The sequence below is a fragment of the Cervus canadensis genome, chromosome 12 (genome assembly GCF_019320065.1).
Source record: "Cervus canadensis isolate Bull #8, Minnesota chromosome 12, ASM1932006v1, whole genome shotgun sequence".
NCBI classification, from domain to species: Eukaryota; Metazoa; Chordata; class Mammalia; order Artiodactyla; family Cervidae; genus Cervus; species Cervus canadensis.
The window spans coordinates 30,800,197-30,822,494 of record NC_057397.1 but is presented as its reverse complement, the minus strand read 5'-3'; the positions used below and the strand labels follow the sequence as shown (position 1 = coordinate 30,822,494).

General features: G+C 41.0%; 1 protein-coding gene across 3 annotated transcripts in view; it reads right to left on the bottom strand.

Annotated features, from left to right (window-relative positions):
- Positions 1 to 22,298, bottom strand: part of PREX2 (phosphatidylinositol-3,4,5-trisphosphate dependent Rac exchange factor 2) — a 285,626-nt gene that overhangs the window by 112,902 nt on the left and 150,426 nt on the right. For 2 of the 3 annotated variants that reach the window (XR_006272238.1, XM_043483104.1), the window contains exons 23-25: positions 21,005 to 21,166; positions 8,827 to 9,046; positions 8,072 to 8,279 (exon numbers count right to left, since the gene is read on the bottom strand). Coding sequence is in view for 2 of the 3 variants with exons in the window: in XM_043483104.1 (XP_043339039.1) it covers positions 8,072 to 8,279; positions 8,827 to 9,046; positions 21,005 to 21,166 (590 nt within the window). In the remaining variant the exon portion in view is untranslated. The remainder of the gene's footprint in view (positions 1 to 8,071; positions 8,280 to 8,826; positions 9,047 to 21,004; positions 21,167 to 22,298) is intronic. The other variant, XM_043483105.1, reaches the window with a different exon arrangement.

The window sequence follows — 22,298 nt, the reverse complement described above, 5'->3', positions numbered from 1 at the left end:
TTATTTTAAAGACACTTTTTCTATTTGGAAAGATACTTTCATGTCTCATAAGATAGATTGTACACTTCTTCACTCCCTCCACCCGAAAGGTTAAAGCATTAGATTAACTCCAATTACCCAAACTGCACACTGCCAGACAGATGAACCCTGAATACCAAAGAGGGAAGAGATGACAGAGTTCTCATTCTGCGAGGAGTCCTCTGTGCTTTAAACATCTTTTAAACGAGAAGTCATGGGTCTCAGTATAAACACTTTTTTCAAAGCTCTGCAAATTATGTTCACATATTTGCTTTCCATTTTAAATAGTTGTAGTCTTGATTGTACTGATCCTGTGGGAACACTTGTTAGGCTACCAAACACAGTGATAGAAAAACAGTGTTTTTGACACTGGGTTTTGTTTTGTTTTTTTCTTACAAAATTTCTAGATTCTTAAAAGCAATAATAGAGGCTAAAGCTCAATATTTATGCTCACAGATACATTTTCCTTTACTTTTGCTCCTATAGAGTGTTAAGCTCTCTCTGACAGCTTATAGGTCCATTGATTCTGAATGAACATCCTGAGCTGAGCATCACTTCTGGTCAATCTGCACCTAATGCTCCTGACGCATAAAGATTTTTGTATGTGGTAGATTGCACCTAGGGCTTCCCAGGTAGTGTGAGCGGTAAAAATCCTTCTACCAAGGCAGGGGACGTAAGAGACACAGGTTTGATCTCTGGGTTGGGAAGATTCCCCTGGAGGAGGGCATGACAAATCACTCCAGTATTCTGGCCTGGGAAATTCCATGGACAGAGGAACCTGGCAGGCTACAGTCCATGGGGTCGCAAAAAGACAGATATGACTGAAGTGACGTAACGCGCATGCGCGTGCGTGCATACACACACACACACACACACACACACACACACACGCATACACATAGGCAAGAAGGCACCATCTCTCCACAGATTGGCCACCAGCCTAACACTTGAGAGTGCCTGGAAGGTCAGGCACACTGGCTTTAGAAGCAGGGCTGCCCAGGCAGAAGTGCATCATGTTCTGGGATCAGAAAGAGACTAATGCAACAGGAGCTCAGAGAAATAAGTTTGGTTTTTTTTTTGGGGGGGGGTGTCAGGGACAAATCACGTTGGGATGTGCAGGCCACAGTAACGCATCTCCAATTCTTCTACTTGCACTTCAGTGTCATTAAGTGGTTTTCAGCAAACAGCAAAATCTACCTATACAGATTCCTCTGGCATCTGCCTAATGTGGAATGTACCAGATGGAGAGACACAGCTGGAAAGTTCTATACCAAGTACTAGGGAGGGGACGATGGTTACCCAGTGTAAGGTGACGGGGTGGACAGGTTCTCAGGTACAACTGACAGAACCTGATAAGGTGCTGGAGGTGAAGCGAAAGGAAAGAAATGAGCCACAGATGATACCTAGACTCTGGCTTCACAAATGGAAGGGATGCAGGATACTTTCCTGAGAAGGGGGACGATCTTGATGAGGGAGGGGTCAAAGTAGATTTAAGTAGGTCAAAGTAGATATGAGGTTCAGAAACAAATTTAAGTTTGAGGAGTCTGAGTGTTTCATAATCCAACTCACAGACAGACTGTGAGAAGAAATCATTACATGTAGTCACAGTTTTTGTTTAAGTCGCTCGGTTGTGTCCAACTCTTTGCGACCCCATGGACCTACCAGGCTCCTCAGTCCATGGGATTTTTCCAGGCAAGAACACTGGAGTGGGTTGCTATTTCATATAACTTCCCTATATCAGGCTTCCCTGATAGTTCCGTTGGTAAAGAATCCGCCTGCAATGCAGGAGACCTAGGTTCGATCCTTGGGTTGGGAAGATCCCCTGAAGAAGGGAAAGGCTACCCACTCGAGTATTCTGGCCTGGATAATTCCATGGACTATACTGTACATGGGATCACAAAGAGTCAGACACGACTGAGCGACTTTCATTTCACTAATCATATAACTGTGACCAGTGAGCTAATACACATTAGCTTTTGTGAAACTGTGCCTACTTTTTTACATTAACCAGCAAAATGCTTGGGAAAACCTAAAAGATACTTCAGTCATTAGCCTTGACATTCCTATCTGTAATCTCTAGGTCGCTAACTGTCCTAAATAATGTGTTTTGTTCATCACTCAACTATGGGGCCTCAGACACTTGGAAAATGAAGTCTGTTCTCAAATTTTGTATCTTCACCAGCCCTCAATACTCTTTATGCATATTCTTCCTGTAGGATACAGAGTTTGAAATTTAAAGCCCCGTTAAATATTTGGACTCTCCACGAAATATTTTTCCCTTTACTTATGTCTAGTACCTAAGTGTCATTAACTGGAAAATAGCCCATTAAAGGGCAAAAGTACTTAGTGAGAGAGTCAATTCCTAGGCAGATTGATAAGAAGACCAGGGTCCCCAAGGAGGAGAAAGGGGTCTGGGGTTCTTGAAGTGGAGATAGGGGTCTGGAATTCTCAAGGAGGAGAAAAGGACAAATGTTTTTTTTCCCTCTACATTCCTTCTGAGCCACCAGGGAATCACCCCTACATTCCTTAGTCTTAGTCAAGTACACAACTCAGTTTAAACTCTGTACTAAGGATTATACAACAACACTGTATCTGGCTGGAGGACAGTTTCTCCTTCCTGAAAACCTTCTGACTAATCCTGATATCTTAGAATGTATTATGGGAGTGGGTCTGGAGGATCTTTCTATTGTTAAATTCTAATCCTGTTATCCTAAAATGTAAATTGTTGGAGTGGGTCTGGTAAAATTTTCACTAACTTGAGACAGTTTTGATTCATTGTAATAACTAATTAAAAGGTACACAACTCCATTGCTAACACTAGCAAGGGGGGCACTCTTTCTGTCCCTTCTGATGTCTGTGCCAGAAGCTTTCTCTATCTCTTTTATACTTTAATAAAACTTTACTACACAAAAGCTCTGAGCAATCAAGCCTCGTCTCTGGCCCCAGATTGAATTCTTCTCTTCCGGAGGCTAAGAATCCCAGCATCTTTCGTGGTTCAGCAACAACCTTTCATTAGCTTCCCAAAATGGAACAGGAATCACCAAGTCTTGATGAAATTCATAACATCACCTTACTTCCTGTTACTAGACAGCAAATCTGTCTCTAGTTCTATCTTTGGATCTGAACAAGGTTGGAGGATTTAGAGGAATGTCTACATGTCATGTCAAAAGACATGTTCCCAAGAGACAGGAAAACCAGACTTCATGATTAGACAGGCTCAGCACCAGGCCCTTTCACAGAAATGAATGACTTCTAGAAAGGTAAGCAGTGAGATGCTTTGAGGTTTTAATTCTCTTAAAAACTTGGCAGAGCACCTGAGATCTGCTTTTTCACTATGCAGAGAATAATTTCTACATGGTGAAAAAATTGTTTGGTAACTAGCTTTTTAAATGATTTGTCAAGCTCCACTGCAGCATCTCTAAATGACGCAATGGGGGACTCCAGGCACTTGGATAACTGAACTATTTTAAAGCAATTAGGTTACACACTGAATTATGGTGAACATATTTATATTTAGAATTAAATTATATGGTGCACACAAACAAGACCAAGGAAGTTTCTCGTATCACTGGCTCATTTCACTTCACTTTCCTAGTAAACATGCACAGTTGGTGAAGGCTTTTAGAATAACAAGTAAAAATAGGTAAACATTTTAGGTAGTTTAGTTAATAAAATAGCTTAACCCTCTTTCAGAAATTAGTGCTTTAAATATATAAGCATTTTAAACCAAGTACAGGAAGCCCCCTTGGCTCTAAGCATTTTCTTGAAAGTATATCTACTTTAGCTGAACTTGTAAAAAAAGTCAATAAATTAACAAAGATGACAAAGTCTGGACAACTGCCAGGGAGTGCTGGGTAGTCAGTGCTTTAGAAATCCAGTCTACAAGGCAGCGTTCACTAGGTACATCAATAATCCTACCATTGACAAAGGACTCCTCTGAAAAGGAGGAGTAATAACTCTTGGTTTAACTGGAAGTGTGGGATTGGTCCAGATGCTCTCCTAAAATCCCTTTGAGATCTCAGATACATGATTCAATGCTACTATCTATTGCCTTATTAATAAAAAGTGTTCCTCCTGAACTTTCTAAATACTTCAGGGGAAAAAAAAAGATATTGGCTTCTAAAATAGAGTATAATATATATATTAATAATAAAATCAATTTATTAGGAAAAATATAATGTCCTAAAATATTAACTTCTCTGTCACACTGTCATTCTAAAATAATTCCAAGTATCATATAATTGCTTAAAAATAACCACCTGTTCTCTCAGTAATCTCAAACTGTTTAACTTGTCTATAAATGCCGTGGTCACAATATACCAAGTGATAAAAGTAATTTTAAAAATTAGTGTATTAGACAAAGGAAAACAGAATTTTATTTCTAAATTAACTCATAAAAATGTCAGAAAGCAATAGCACAGTAAATAGTAACTATTAAAATACAATTTTAGGACCTCCCTGGTGGACCAGTGGTTAAGAATCCACCTGTCAATGCAGAGGACACAGGTTTGATCCCTGGTCTGGGAAGATTCCACTTGGGGCAGAGCAGCTGAGCCTGTGCCCTAGAGACTGTGCTCCACAATTAGAGACTAATCCCTGCTCACCTTGCCACAGCTAGTGAAAGCCTGCACACACAGCAATGAAGACAGAGCACAGCCAAAAATACATAATTAAAAAAATTTTTTTAAATAAATAAAGAGATAATCTTAGAAATATGATGCATCTAATATGGTGATTTTCATCTCTAAATTTCAAAGATGTGTAAAGCAAGAGAAAGTGTCAGTTAAAATTTCATTAGTCTAATTACAACAGAGCCTTAGACTAAGTTCTAAATATTTTAACTCAAATGTGAATTATCCATGGAAGTAGGGAAGATGTGTATGAACTAAGTAATACACATTTGATACCAATCTAAATCTGCAACTCCATAGAGAGTACAATAAAAAGAGGAAAATGATCCTGATCGAGTTTTCAGATTCTACCCATTAGGATATATTCAACAATTTTAGGCTCCTAAATGATAAGCAAGCATGTCAAGCACTAAGCTGACTGCTCTTTGTATTCATTTTTATAATTTTCACCATAAATCAACAATTTGTTATTAATCACCCCATTCTATACACGAGGAAGTGAACTCATAAAATCCTGTATTTCCTAGACTAGATGTGCTCATAATCACACCCATGACATAGCCAACCTTCCTACAGAGTTCAGGCAGTTCTCCAACCATCAAATTCTGGAATGAGAATCAGAGTTGACCTCTTTGTAAGAATATTATTCAACTCTTTCCTCTTCTTTGTTCTTAATTTAAAAAAAAATCGAAATTATTGGCACAGAGATTTGGATAATTCCTCAGTAAACCAATAATTCAATCAGAAGAGAAAAACAGGTGTAGGTCATTCCCAGGGTTACAGACGTTTGTTTTCACTCATTTAACATGTTAAGGATTCAGTGTATTTTACATTTTTTCATAATATCTATCGAGTGCCTATCCACCAATTATTATGTTCCTGTCCGTAACAGATACAAGTGATTCCTTATACACAGTTCATACTCTTCCAATCATATTGTTCAATCGAACATTTGCACACAGAAACTCAGTGTTTTCAGTGTGAATTTTATCGTTCTCTTCTCTGGTACTGAGTTCAGTTCAGTCGCTCAGTTGTACTGACTCTGCGATCCCATGGACTGCAGCATGCCAGGCCTCCCTGTCCACCACCAACTCCCGGAGCTTACTAAAACTCATGTCCATCAAGTCAGTGATGCCATCCAACCATCTCATCCTCTATTGTCCCCTTCTCCTCTTGCCTTCAATTGTTCCCAGCATCAGAGTCTTTTCTAGTGAGTCAGTTCTTCATATCAGGTGGCCAAAATATTGGAGTTTCAGCTTCGGCATCAGTCCTTCCAATGAATATTCAGGACTGATTTCTTTAGGATAGACTGGTTGGATCTCCTTGCAGTCCAAGGGACTCTCAAGAGTCTTCTCCAACACCGCAGTTCAAAAGCATCAATTCTTCGGCCCTCAGCTTTCTTTATAGTCCAGCTCTCACATCCATACATGCCTACTGGAAAAACCATAGCTTTGACGAGATGGACCTTTGTTTGCAAAGTAATATCTCTGGCTTTTTAATATGCTGCCTAGGTTGATCATAGCTTTTCTTCCAAAGAGCAAGCATCTTTTAATTTCATGGCTGCAGTCACCATATGCAATGATTTTGGAGCCCCCAAAATAAAATCTCTCACTGTTCCTATTGTTTCCCCGTCTATTTGCCATGAAGTGATTGGACTAGGTGCCATGATCTAAGTTTTCTGAATGCTGAGGTTTTTTTTTTTAATTTATTTATTTTATTTGGAGGCTAATTACAACACTGTAGTGGTTTTTGCCATATGTAGACATGAATCAGCCATGGGTAAACATGTGTCCCCCATCCTAAGCCCCCCTCCTACCTCCCTCCCCATCCCATCCCTCTGGGTTGTCCCAGTGCACCAGCTTTGAGTGCCCTATTTCATGCATTGAACTTGGACTGGTCATCTATTTCACATATGGTAATACACGTGTTTCAAATGCTATTCCCTCAAATCATCCCACCCTCACCTTCTCCCACAGAGTCTAAAAGTCTACTCTTTACATCTGTGTCTCATTTGCTTTCTCACATATAGGGTCATTGTTACCATCTTTCTAAATTCCATACATAAGCGTTAATATACTGTATCAGTGTTTTTCTTTCTGACTTACTTCACTCTGTATAATAGGCTTCAGTTTCAACTACCTCTTTAGAACTGATTCAAATGTGTTTTTTTTTTAATAGCTGAGTAATATTCCATTGTGTATATGTACCACAGCTTTCTTATCCATTCGTCTGCCAGTGGACATCTAGGTTGCTTCCATGTCCCAGCTATTGTAAATAGTGCTGCGATGAACATTGGGGTACACATGTCTCTTTCAGATCTGGTTTCCTTGGTGTGTATGCCCAGAGTGGGATTGCTGGGTCATATGGCAGTTCTATTTCCAGTACTTTAAGTAATCTCCACACTCTTCTCCATAGCGGCTGTACTAGTTTGCATTCCCACCAACAGTGTAAGAGGGTTCCCTTTTCTCTACACCCTCTCCAGCATTTATTGCTTGTAGACTTTTGGATAGCAGCCATTCTGACTGGCATGAAATGGTACCTCATTGTGGTTTTGATTTGCATTTCTCTGATAATGAGTGATGTTGAGCATCTTTTCATGTGTCTATTAGCCATCTGTATGTCTTCTTTGGAGAAATGTCTGTTTAGTTCTTTGGCCCAATTTTTGATTGGGTCATTTATTTTTCTGGTATTGAGCTGCATGAGCTGCCTGTATATTTTTGAGATTAATTCTTTGTCAGTTGCTTTGTTTGCCATTAAGTCAAATTTTTCACTCTCCTCTTTCACTTTCATCAAGAGGCTCTTTAGTTCTTCCTTGCTTTCTGCCATAAGGGTGGTGTCATCTGCATATCTGAGGCTATTGATATTTCTCCCAGCAATCTTGATTCAAGCTTGTGCTTCATCCAGCCCAGCATTTCGCATGATGTACTCTGCATATAAGTTAAATAAGCAGGGTGACAATATGCAGCCTTGATGTACTCCTTTCCCGATTGGGAACCAGTCTGTTGTTCCATGTTCAGTTCTAACTGTTGCTTCTTGACCTGCATACAGGTTTCTCAGGAGGCAGGTCAGGTGGTCCATTATTCTCTGGCACTAAATGCTTCCTTAAAACTTAGGTCAACAGAGTTAACATGTTTTGATTCAATGGACATGAACTTGGGCAAACTCTGTGAGATAGTGAGGGACAGGGGGCCTGGCATGCTGCAGTTGATGGGGTCACAAAGAGTCAGACACCACTTAGCGACTGATATTGTTTGAACAACAACTACATCGTTTTTAAGGTGATGGAATAAAGAGGACCTAAATGGTCAGCAAAAATTCCTATATTTTCAAACACTACAAAGAATAATGGATGTTTAAGAGTCCCATTTCCTATAGCTATTTTTTTCAGGAACATTTAAAAGTTCAGTAAATAAAATACTTACTCATCTATTTGACAAACACACATCTCCACTTCTTTCAGTGCAGTCTGAAGTTTGCCCAGAAGTTTCTGATAGATATCCTGGGTTTCTAAGTCTTCTTCTTTCAACAAATACCGGAGACCATGTCCATCTTGCTGTCCCAGAGACAGACCTGAAGGGGCTGCCATGGTTGTGATCGTATGTTGAATGTACACCATAGGGCTTAGTTTTCCTGAGGAGTTAAAATCATTCTAGAGTAACAACTATTACCTTTAGCTTACAGTAGCAATCCAGCACAATCCATTTTAGATGCCCAACCTTACAAAAAATAAAATGCCAATTCAATGCTAAATTTAATTCAAGAATTAAAGCTTACAGGGAGTTGAGATTCAAAATTAGGATATAATGCAATCCCACGGCCCACTCTGATGGCATGGGATGGTACTCTGCTTTTCTTGCAGCTGCTCCTCTTTTATTTTTCTCACAGTTACAGGGCCATTTCAGATGAGAGATTTCACAGCAAGATGAGCTGTGCTTATCAGACATATAAGGAAGTCAAAAACAATCATTCTTTTTGAAGGAAAAGTAATACAAAATGCATAAGTCCACTTTCATCCTACAAACACTTATGCATAATTATCCAAATGACTAGAGTGAGGAATCCTTTAGTTCAGACTTGCTGACATGCCAGGAATCTATCCAATTCCAGGGATGCGGGAATAGTTATGACTGCCTAAGTTACTTGTCATAATTTGATAAAGTTTAAAAAGCTAACCTACCTTGTTCAGATTTATTTTCTTTATCTTGAGAATTATGCTTCCTACTATCCAACTGAACGCCAAATGCACTCCCCAGGGATGTTGATGTTTTGGGATAAGAAACTTCCATCACGTTGACATGGCAGTTGGTGGGGCAGAAGTCACTACTGTGCAGAGGGGAGATTCTAGATTTGGCCTGTTTAAAGGTGGGCCAGGCTCTATTCTTCAGTACACGAGAAAACTGTAAATGAAAGAAGAAAAAGAAAGCAGTTAAATGTGCTGTGATAATCAAACATTTCACTCCTGTCATACACAGCAAAGTCAAAAGAAAATTAAGCCATGTCAACTGGAATGGGTGAAATAAATTATAAGTTGTTAGAAATTAAGTCATTACTTCAAAACCCACACATTCTTAGAAAAGCAAAGCCACAGAGGCAGCAAATGCAATGGATGCCTTTGAAACTCTGACTGCAAGCTAAGCGGTAAAAGAAATGAATTTAAGTGATCAATACCACTTACTAGGACTCAAATCCACAGGCTCCTAGCAGCTGAGAGTCAGAGAAATCGAATCGGCATCCTAGGACACCAAGATAGGAACACAATATTTAAAGTGAGGCAAGCTGTCAGAATAGGGTAGCTGTCAGGTCAAGGGTAGAAGAAGAAGGATTATTCCAAACACTGTAAGAAAGCTGACCCAGACCTGAGCCTGTGAACAGGCTAGACAGCAAAGCTCTGTGGTGGTACCCCTGAGGCAGAACAGGCTGTACCGTCCATGGTTTCTACCAATCCCTGCAGAGCCTTGGGTCAGGATCAGCCTGAAGACTGGTGTGGACTCTGCTTCTACGCCACTGAGAATAAAGTGATGCTCAAGGAATTTACACAGCTTCCTCAGATAGCCACTCAATGACTTAAAACTCTGCAGTCCATCCATGGTCTAGACACGCCATGGTTTATGTGTGTGCTGTCCTTCAGTCCACTCCGACTATTTGCGACTATATGAACTATAGCCCACCAGGCTTTTCTGTGTATAGGATTCTCCAGGCAAGAATACTGGAATAGGTTGCCATGCCTTCCTCCAGGGCATGTTCCCAACCCAGGAACAGAACTCACATTGGCAGGTTCAATTGGCTTATGTCTCCTACATTAACAGGCAGGTTCTTTACCACTAGCACCACCTGGGAAGCCCGCCATGGTCTACATGGCCACCTAAAGTCTGATCCATACCCAGGTTATCGATCTCAAGCCCTCTTCCCTTTGCTCCTCTGGCTTGCACTCAGCTCCTCTCCCACACCGTCTACTCTCTGGAGATCCTGGTACAAACCGTTCAATGTCACTAGAATATTCTTCCTTCATTTCCAAACTTACTGCTATGCACTTTCAAGTTCTGTGAAACTGTCAAGAGATGTTCCATGAGTGCCAGTCTTAAGTTCAATTTTCCTGGTGTTAGGTGTTAGGTTACAGCACTCTGTAACTCCCCCTTACAATTATGAATAACTTTCTTCTTTCCCTCTCCCTGAGCAGATGTGAACTCCACGAGGGTGATGCTGACATCTGTCTTGTGTCCCACAAACAAGCATCACATAGAGATGAAGGAGATTATAGTTTCAGAAGCAAAGGACCGAGAGCCACCAGCTCCGACGTTTCAGTTGCGTGTGTGCTTTGTCACTCAGTCGTGTCCGACTCTATGACCCCACGGACAGTAGCCCATCAGGCTCCTCTGTCCATGGGGATTCTCCAGGCAAGAACGCTGAAATGGGTTGCTATTTCCTCCTCCAGGGGATCTTCTCAACCCAGGGATGGAATCCAGGTTGAACCCATTGCAGGCAGATTCTTTACCATCTGGGCCACCAGGGTACATCATCCCAAAAACTGAAGGACTTCTCAGGTGGTGCTAGTGGTAAAGAACCCACCTGCCAATGCAGGAGACGTAAGAGACAAGAGTTCAATCCCTGGGTCAGGAAGATCCTCTGGAGGAGGAAATGGACTTAGCAACTTTTCTAGGTTAAATTCAAGAATAAAGATGTGACATCAAAAATCACATCTTAAAAGCTCACTATTAGAATGTGATCTATCTTATGTATATACTAAACTATGTTTTCAAATCATACGTCAGAAGCTATGAAGCTCAGCAAAGTGCCAGCAGAAGGGATAGGCTACCCACTCCAGTATTCTTGGGCTTACCTGGGGGCTCAGATGGTAAAGAATCCGTCTGCAATGCAGGAGACCTGGGTTCAATCCCTTGGTTGGGAAGAACCCCTAGAAGAGGGCAAGGCAACCTACTCCAGTCTTCTTGACTGGAGAATTCCATGGACAGAGGAGCCTGGCTACTGTCCATGGGGTCACAAAGAGCTGGACATGACTGAGCGACTAAGAACAGCACAGTATAGTGAAAATAGCCTAAACACTGAAAGACAGAAAGGCATTTAGAGAATTCTTAATCTATTTTTTAAATATTTATTTATTTGGCTGTGCCAGGTCTGTTAGTTGCAGCATGTGGAATCTTTAGATGAGGCATGCAGGATCTTTTCTTTTTTTTTTTAATTTGTGGCACACGAACTCTTAGTTGCAGCATGTGGGATCTAGTTCTCTGACCAGAGATCAAACCTGGGCCCCCTGTATTGGGAACCTGGAGTTTCAGCCACTGGACAACCAGGGAAGTCCTGAGAATTAATCAATCTTAATCTCTAGTGAACCTGTAGTAGGGCTTCTCAGGTGGCATTAGCAGTAAAGAACCTGCCTGCCAATGTAGGTAGATATAAGACACACGTCTTCGATCCCTAGGTTGGGAAGATCCCTTGGAGGGGGGCAAGGCAACCCCCTCCAGTCTTCTTACCTGGAGAAGCCTATAGACAGAGGAGACTCGTGAACTATGGTTCATAGGGTTGCGAAGAGTTGGACACGGCTGAAGTGACTTCATGCATGCAAATCTCTAGTGAAGAGAGATCTATTACTCTCTCTTTATTAACTAAAGAAACTGATTTATCTCGGAAAGATCCAGAATTTAAGGCCAGATGCAAACTTTCACTCAGAAGTTCTTTCCCACTGTAGTCGCAGGATAAACACCTTAGATCGGGCTTCCAAGGCACACACAAAAGCACGGAGATCAATTTCATTATGTCACAGCATCCACTGTGATAGGCAGTTAGCCTTCTCTCTCCTTCTTTCATTTTAATCAACTATTCACTCATATAAAAACACGAACAGAAGCATCTATGCATGATCCTGGGTTGTCCTAGAGATACAACTCCTGCCCCTACAGATAGTATTTTTGTGTAAACAGGAACTATCTGTTGAAAGCTCATTAAATATATGGAAGGAGTAGTCCCATTGCCAAAAATAAGCCCAATTATGGAATTACTTGGAAACAGGAGAGGGAATCCAGAATTTTTAAAAGTTCTCAGGCCAATAGAGAGTGAGTGCGTTCCTCCACACAGCGCATAGTTTTGCATCTGTATCCATCACCCACACTTCCTGCCCCATGGGGATTAAAGGCCAGCTTAGGGTTCATTCGGGTCCCCAGCAAGGTCTGAACATCTGTGACCTGTACCACTGGCCAAATACTCAAATTTGATGCCAGCAGCATGGCAATGGAAACTGTAAAAATATCAACCTGTTTCTATTTTTAAAACCTAAAACTTTTATTGAGTCGAAGCAATAAGGGAAAGCCAGCCTCTTTGAGATTTTAGTTTCTAAGGATACATTTTATTTTATAGAAAGAGGGCTGTTTGAAGCTTTTATTTTGGAGAAAAATGGGTTGCTAATAATAGTTTGGGCTTCCCTGGTGGCTCGGTGATAAAGAATCTGCCTGCCAATGTAGGAGATGCGGGTTTGACCCCTAGGTTGCGAAGATTCCCTGGAGAAGGAAATGGCAACCCACTCCAGTATTCTTCCCTGGGAAATCCCATCGACAGAGGAGCCTGGCAGGCTGCAGTCCATGCGGTCACAAAGAGTCAGACAACATAGCAACTAAACAACAAATAACAACAGTTTAAAAGTACATATGTGAAAATTAAAAATATATACTCCCAAATGCTACAGTTTCTGTTGACACACATTTTATACAAAGATGGAGCTTACTTTCCCAAATGCTACAGTTTCTGTTGACACACATTTTATACAAAGATGGAGCTTACTTTCCATGACAGACCTTAGGTATGAACATTTTATTCAAAGTGAAAAGATTTTTGAAATGTTTTCTAGTTAACCTTGTTTCTCTACTTCATTACAAAGACACCAACCTAGAGCCAGACATCCTGGAATGCAAAGTCAAGTGGGCCTTAGGAAGCATCACTACAAACAAAGCTAGCGGAGGTGATGGAATTCCACTTGAGCTATTTCAAATCCTAAAAGATGATGCTGTGAAAATGCTGCACTCAGTATGTCAGCAAATTTGGAAAACTCAGCAGTGGCCACAGGACTGGAAAAGGTTTCATTCCAATCCCAAAGAAAGGAAATGCCAAAGAATGCTCAAAATACTGCACAATTGCACTCATCTCACACGCTAGTAAAGTAATGCTCAAAATCCTCCAAGCCAGGTTTCAGCAATACACGAATCATGAACTTCCAGATGTTCAAGCTGGTTTTAGAAAAGGCACAGGAACCAGAGATCAAATTGCCAACATTCGCTGGATCATCGAAAAAGCAAGAAAGTTCCAGAAAAACATCTATTTCAGCTTTATTAACTATGCGAAAGCCTTCGACTGTGTGGATCACAATAAACTGTGGAAAATTCTGAAAGAGATGGGAATACCAGACCACCTAGCCTGCCTCTTGAGAAACCTATATGCAGGACAGGAAGCAAAAGTTAGAACTGGACATGGAACAACAGACTGGTTCCAAATAGGAAAAGGAGTACGTCAAGGCTGTATATTGTCGCCTTGCTTATTTAACTTATATGCAGAGTACATCCTGAAAAAATGCTGGGGGGGAACAAGCACAAGCTGGAATCAAGATTGCCAGAAGAAATATCAATAACCTCAGATATGCAGATGACACCACCCTTATGGCAGAAAGTGAAGAAGAACTAAAAAGCCTCTTGATGAAAGTGAAAGAGGAGAGTGAAAAAGTTGGCTTAAAGCTCAACATTCAGAAAACTAAGATCATGGCATCCGGTCCCATCACCTCATGGTAATTAGATGCAGAAACAGGGGAAACAGTGGCTGACTTTATTTTGGGGGGCTCCAAAATCACTGCAGATGGTGATTTCAGCCATGAAATTAAAAGATGCTTACTCCTTGGAAGGAAAGTTATGACCAACCTAGACAGCATATTAAAGAGCAGAGACATTACTTTGCCAGCAAAGGTCCGTCTAGTCACGGCTATGGTTTTTCCAGTGGTCATGTACAGATGTGAGAGTTGGACTATAAGGAAAGCTGAGAGTCAAAGAATTGATGCTTTTGGACTGTGGTGTCAGAGAAGACTCTTGTGAGTCCCTTGGACTGCAAGGAGATCTAACAAGTCCATCCTAAAGGGGATCAGTCCTAGATGTTCATTGGAAGGACTGACATTGAAGCTGGAACTCCAATACGTTGGCCACCTGACACGAAAAGCTGACTCATTGGAAAAGACCCCGATGCTGGGAAAGATTGAGGGCAGGAGGAGAAGGGGATGACAGAGGATGAGATGGTTGGATGGCATCACCGACTCAATGGACATGAGTCTGGATAAACTCCAGGAGCTGGTGATGGACAGGGAGGCCTGGCATGCTGCAGTTCATGGGGTCACAAAGAGCTGGACACAACTGATCAACTGAATTGAATTTAATGATTCTAAGTAGATTTATGGTGAAGAAGTGATGATGATTTGCTTTTAATTTAAGAAGGAATTGCTTTTAAAGCACTGAAGTCCTAGTTCCTAAATGAAAAATAAAAATAAGTGAGACAGTACTCCATTGGACTGATATCTGGTTGGCTGCCTTCCAAATAGGTGACGCAAAGTCAATTCTTAATCTCTCTGAGGAAAAAAGCAGGATGATTTTCAGTATTCAGCACACATGGCTACTTCGAGGCTCAAACAGCAGTAATGTACATTCAGAAGCTTTCACACTTCAGTGACATTCTTTTTATCACTTGAATTCACCGCCCAGTATCCTGTCCATTTCTGCTTTAAAAGGTTCCCAAGCACCCACTTACTCCTGAGGAAATGGGAGATGCTTCTCACATGCCAGGATGTTTCTGAGAATCACCCACTTTGGGGGGAAACTCCTATACTTTCTGCTTCTCATTCCCTACAACATACACCCCTCACCAGTTCAGTTAGCTTGCTAAGTCACGTCTGACTCTTTGTGACCCATAGATTGTAGCCCACCAGGCTCTTCTGTCCATGGAATTCTCCAGGCAAGAATACTGGAGTGGGTTGCCATTTCCTTCTCCAGGGGATCTTCCTGACCCAGGGACTGAACCCAGGTCTCCTGCACTGCAGGCAGATTCGTCACCAACAGAGCCACCAGAGATGCCCGTCTTCACTGTCTGAGCCAGCAGGAAAGCGCATATACACCTCTCATTTTATCTCAAACCAGGCTGTTAGAAACCAAAAATAACACCTTCTTTATTGTCATAAACAATTCAGCACATAGCCTGAACTGATCTTTTCTGTTCGTCCTACACATAACTTGAACTGATCTTTTCTCTCCATCCCCAAGGCATCTATGAATCCAAATCACCATCAATATGGACATCTTACAAACAAATCTCATCATTATGTCACTTTGAAACATCACTGGAAAAATCAGATTTTTGTCAGGTTTCCTTTTTAATTGCATCCAACTCAAATCCTCCTTTCTTGCCCAGGCAGTCTGTCAACTCTTCCTCAATAAGATCAGTCTCATTTCTAAGTCTTTGCCTTTGCTTATGATATCTCTCTTTACTTGAGAGCGAAGCAAAGAGAGATATCAAATCAATCTGACACATCTTTCCAACTGACAGCAGCTAGCATCTGCTGACTACTCAATCCGAGAGGATTTCTCCTTTACTGAAATGCTATTGCCCTTGCAGTTCCCTGGTGGCTCTGCAATAAAGCATCTGCCTGCAATGGGAGAGGCAGGAGACAGGGGTTCTATCCCTGGGTCAGGAAGATGCCCTAGAGGACAAATGGCAATCCACTCCAGCATTCTTGCTAGGAAAATTCCATGGACATAAAAAAAAAAAAATTCCATGGACAGAGGAGACTCATGGGCTATAGTCTGTGGGGTCGCAAAGAGCGGGACACAACTAAGCAACTGAGCACGCACTCATTTGCAGTCAGAACCAACAGAAGCTGTATAGCACAGTAACAACTCCAGGGAAACAGCAGTTTTAGAATAAAAGAGAACAAGGTTCAAATTCCACTGCTGTTCCCAGCTGTGTGCCTTTGGGCAAGTTAGCTGACCACTCTGACCTTCAGTCACTTCATCAAGGAAATGTGTCTCATACCACCGTGTTGGTAAGATTACACAACACAGGCAAACTGTAAAATATGTTTCGCTGTTGTTGTTTAGTTGCTAAGTCATGTCTGACTTGCAACTCCATGGACTATAGCCCGCCAGGCTCCTCTGTCCATGGGCTTTTTCCAGGCAAGAATACTGGAGTGGATTGCCATTTCCTTCTCCAGGGGGAATCTTCCCAACCCAGGGATCAAACCTGTGTCTCCTGCGTCTTCTGCATTGGCAGGAGGATTCTTTAACACTGACCCACTCAGGAAGCCCAAAATATGATACACATTGCCTGATATCAACTGTTATAAACTGTTGTGCACTCCTATAAACTGCTGTGCGCTCCATAACTGCAGGAAGGACTATCATGTAGAGCAAGCACGGTGCTGAATGCCAGCATATTCAACCATTATGGCGACACCTCTGAGGAGGCTAATGAGTATTACTATTGCTTCGTGTATTTTGACCTTTCTTCTCAAGTAGACAGTATGTGGGGGAGGGCAGTCTTCTTCAAATAATTGACTTAAGGCCCCATTGCCTACACAAAAGGTATACATTTAGTAAGTAATTTCCTAGTCTGCCTGTCCCATACTGCAACAAATTTGCTTTTGTGGACTTCAGTTTTTTGACCTCTGATATTCCATTAAGGAATGCATTAAACATATCTGCCACATAAAATGGGTGTCTGCTTCTTTTGCAGGGCTGTGTTTATGCACACTGCCCTGACATTCCTGGTGTTGCCTCTGTGAAACTCAGGGTGAGAGATTTCATTCAGAACTCAATCCAAGAAAAGTTCTGCTTCTCTTAAGAAATTATGTATATACCACAGAGATGCTGATAAATTTGTAATAGACAGTGTTCCCTTTTCATTTTAGACATCAGGAAGCTGAAGGCCAAACAGAATATGCCACTTGAGTAAGTAGAGTCTTAGGACCTACTTACCCTTTATTCTCTGATGATCTAGACCATCTCTTTCTCTCTTTTTTTTTTAATGCGTATCATCTTTAAAAAAAAATTTTTTTTAATAAAAAATTTTTACACCATGTCTTCTAATAGTTTTTTTTTTTTTTTAAGATTCTCATTTTTGATGTGGACCATTTTTAAAGCCTTTATTGAATTTGCTACAGCATTGCTTCTGTTTTATGGGGGGATTTTTGTTGTTTGTCTTTTTGTTCTTGAGACAAGTGGAATCTTAGATCCTCAGTCAAGGATCAAACTCACACCTCCTGCATTGGACAATGAAGTTTTAACCACTGGACCACCAAGGAAGACCCTCTAATAAAGCTTTATCTCTAAATTTACCTGCTCATTTTCCTTCAATATTCATTCTCTCCTTCTTTCTCTGAGTAATAAAGTTCCTTAAGCTTTAGTTTGGCACATGCATGCTAAGTCACTTTAGTCATGTCTGACTCTTTGTGATCCTACGGACTGTAGCCTGTCAGGCTCCTCTGTCCATGGGATTCTGCAGGTAGGAATGCTGGAAGTGAGTTGCCATGAACTCCTCCAGGGGATCCTCCTGATCCAGGAATTGAACCCGAGTCTTCTGCAGCTCCTGCACTGCAGGAGGACTCTACCACTGAGCCACCAGTGAAGCCCTTAATTTGGCACACGGATGCCCCGTTTGAGACTACATGTCCCAGCCTCCTTTGCACTAAAAGTCTAACAGGATGTAAACAGGGATGGTGTGTACCACTTCTGGGTCCTGCCCTCAAAAGGAAGCAATTCACTCTCTACTTCCTCTTTCCCCGTTTAAGGGGAATTCATTTAGATATGGTGGTGGTGAGCCAACTTTGGCTTTGTAGACAAGGGCAATATCCTAGAGTAGAAAACAAAAATATAGGAGGATCCCTAGAAGATCATCAAGCCCCACCAACCCTGGACTCCTATCGGTTGGGCTTTCACAAGAGTGAGAAATAAACTTTCTGCTTTAAGCCTACGTTGTCTTGGCCCATCTTAAAGCAGCTGAATCAATACCCTATGTAATATACCCTCATCCTAATGTTTTGCTTTTACTTAGATATTTTACCTTCCCTTATGTATATTTCTTTAAGCTACTTCTACTGCTTTTGTTGTTTGAATGAATAGAGAGAAAATAGGAAGAAATCGAAAAAGAGGTAGAAAAACAAGACACACAACCGTGACAAGTTTGATAACCAGAATCTGCCCGAACCCTACCATACTTTATACAGATCCATCTCTGAAGTAGAATGACTCTCTTTTCAAAATGTGTTCAAAAGGGAACTACTAATTTGCATTTGTTTAGAGCTTTTAAATTTAACTTCAAAGAACTGTCACATCTCAAAGAGACAGGAGAAGTAAAAAGAAAATCTTCTGTTCTTCGGCTTCCACAAGGCATATTCAAGGAATCGTTCTCAAACTCAAAGGGGTCAACAGCAGTCATGGAAAGAAGGTGAACAGACATGCCAGTTATACAGTGATCTTGAATATCATTTTTCTTCATAAAATTATGACATCAATATATATTCAACTTAACAAGCCAAGAGTATAGGAAGGCCTTAAAGAAAAACACAGTGAGTCCTCTTTTCTTTCTCCTACCTGAGGTAACCAAGATTGAAATTCTTGGTTCTTTCACGCATTTGCCTATTTTTAAATGGATGTATCTGGACACAAAAGGGCTTATCTCTTATTTACCATATCAAACATAGTCAGTTAAGTCATATTCATAGACACTGGGATAAATAATATTTCCTAGTATGACCATCAAATTTTAAGCAACTAGTCTCTCTCTCGCTCTTTTTTTTTAGCTTAAAGAACAGAGATGTATTCAGTCACACTTCTGCAGGCAAGAAGTTCAAGATCAATGTTTTGGCTAATTCACTTTCTGGTGAGGAGTCTTCCTTTTAGGTCATTCATTGGCTATTCAACTCTCACACACACATGCGCACACAAAATATCCATGCGACCAGCCTTACTTTGAGGAAAATAATTTAATTAGCTATCTTCCCATTGATACAAATAGAAAAAAAAATTAAAATATATTAAAAGATATGTTTTGGAGATCCATTTTTATTTACTGTCTCTAAAGTATATTGGCAAATTCACTAAGAGTTCTCTGTCTCCTCTGTCTTCACCAGAGTCCACGCCAGCACCATCCCTCACCTGGACACACCTCTCTAGACACCTGCACCTTGCAATCTATTCCTACAGGGCAGCCAGCACCATCTCTTTTTTTTGGATGTGATGTATACCATCTTTATTAAGTATGTTACAATATTGTTTCTCTTTTATGTTTTGGTTTTTGGGTGAGGAGGCCTGTGGGGTCTCAGCTCCCTGACCAGGGATTGGACCCACACCCCCACACTGGCAGGCAAAGGGTTGACTACTGCATCACCAGGGAAGTTCCCAGCACAACCTTTTAAAAACCTGCATTAAATGAAGCCACCCTTAGATCTAAAACATCCAACTTCTCGTTGATGTAAGAAGAAAATCCAAAGTCCCGAAAGGTACAGAACTTCACAGCATCTCACGCTGGTCCCTGCCGAAGCCTCCACCCTTAGGACTAATCTCTTTCCACCTGACACCCTGGCCTTCTTTCTGCTTTGAGGCCTAAAGGACTGATGCTGAAGCTGAAGCTCCAATACTTTGGCCACCTGATGTGAACAGCTGACTCACTGGAAAAAACTTGAATGCTGGGAAAGATTGAAGGCAGAATGAGACGAGGGCAACAGAGGATGAAATGGTTGGATGGCATCACCGATTCAAAAGACATGAACATAGGTGAATCTTGGGAGATGGTGAGGGACAGGGAGGCCTGATAATGCTGCAGTCCATGGGGTCATGAAGAGCTGGACATGACTTGGCAACTAAACACCAGCTGTTCCGTCTACCTGGAGGCTTGTTCCTCCCATTTGGAGGAAGAGCTCTACTTGTCATTTAAATACAAGCTTTCCTAAGGATGCTTTCTCTAGCTACCTAGTTCAGAGTTCCCACACTGGTACTTCCCACCATGGCTGTCCTCATAATTCTCTTCAATAGTTTATTTTCCCCCTTTGTAGACATGTATTTACTTCATTGCTGTCTCCCCCACTCAAATGGAAACATCATGAGGGAAGAATCTTTGCTGCCATATTCCTGGAACCAAAAACAGGTTCACACATAAAAGGTGTTCAATTAATATGCTCAATTAATGAAGGAAACAGCCTGTGTTCCAAGTACTTTCTGAGTGAGGACGCTTTTCCCTCTGTTGAGAAAACAGGGAAAGAACAACTACTGTATCATTTTAAAATCTGACTTCAGAATTAGGTGGTTTGGATTAACATCCCAACTCTATACTTGCCAGTAAGGAATTTAATTCTTTGCATGAATGCAGGCATGCACGCTCAGTTGTGTCTGACTCTTTGCGACACCATGGCCTGTAGCCTGCCAGGCTCCTCTGTCCATGGAATTTTCTGGCAAGAATACTGGAGTGGGTTGCCATTTCCTCCTCTAGGGGATCTTCCCAACCCAGGGACTGAACCCACATCTCCTGCTTCTCCTGCACTGGCCGTTGGATTCTCTACCACTGTACCACCTGGGAATCCCAATTTAATTCTCTAGGTCTCAGTTATTATATTGGAAAATATGAAATAATGACTTAGCTTACAAAGATCAAATGAAATAAAGGATATAAAGGCATTTGAAAAACTCTAAAATGCTATATAAATCTTATCATTATTTCAATAAACTGGTACATAAATAAGGAATAAAAAATCAGACACTGAATTAAATTTGACATTACAATAATAATTTAAATAATAATCATGTGTAAAATACACAGCGCCTTTACTTTACCTTTTTATAACTGGATATTCTCTGACATATGCGCTCAATTTTTTCACTACAAATGGCACTGAATTTACTTTGAAGGTCAGTAGGAATCACTTCATTCAAAGAGCTAAGGCTGGTGCAGTTTTGTACAAAATGATCATCACTTTTAGCCAGGGCTTCAAGAATCTGTAGACACACACACACAAAACAGAACAAGAAAATAAAAGCTTCAAAATCAGCCAAATAAAATGTGCACAATTCCTCAACATAGGGTGTTTTTCCCCAGTCTGCTTCTTTTAGCTGCCTGGGATTTCTGTGTTCAATAAACCCTGGCAGTGAAGTGATGGACTTGTGTGTCTGGCATCTCCTGTTTTCCCTTCTGCTGGCTATAAAAGGCTGCCTGAGGGAGGTGAGGGGACTTCAAAGACGCCCTGCTGAATAAATCAGTACACTCTGATGTGGGAACACACTGCCCATATTTTAGTCAGAGTTATTCAGAACATTTTTTTTTTCTCAACTTGGTAGTAGAAAAACAAAAACTAAGGAAAACCATATCCTTTCTTGCTACTGAGAGCCTGGTACAGAGAGTGCATTTATAATAACAAATGTTGGAAGAAGGATGGAATAAATGAGACTTTCTCTTGCCAAAGTTAAAAAACAACGTTGCTTCCAGTGTCTGAACTCTATCTGATAAAAGCAGCAGACAAAACCATTCATATGATGTGCTTAATTAGTAAATCTTTTGGCTATCTGAATTGATTATAAGGCAGTATGTGTGTGTGTACATCATGAATCACTGAGAATTTCTAATGAACAGAGAATTAATTATGTGTATTATTTATATGTGGGCTTCCCAGGTGGTGCTAGTGGTAAAGAACCTGCCTACCAATGCAGGAGACATAATAGATGCAGGTTCAATCCCTGGGTTGGAAAGATGCCCTGGAGAAGGGAATGGCAACTCACTCCGGTACCCTTGCCTAGAGAATTCCATGGACAGAGAAGCCTGGTGGGCTATGATCCACAGGGCCACAAAGAGTTGGACATGACTGAAGCAACTTAGCACGTACGTTATGTATATGTAGCATTTATGATTTTTCAAAGATCACAATGACTGATTACAGCTTTGCATGTGATTTTTATAATATAGTGTGAGATAGACAATGTATAGATGCTATGTTTATTTGGGTTCCCTCACCACCTCCATTTCCCTGTCTTGCAGAATATGGAGTGTGAATTTTTGGTTTAATCACTAGTCTAGAAATCAGAGCTCACTTTATCATTAGCAGTGTGGTCTTGGTTAAATTTCTTAATTTGTTTG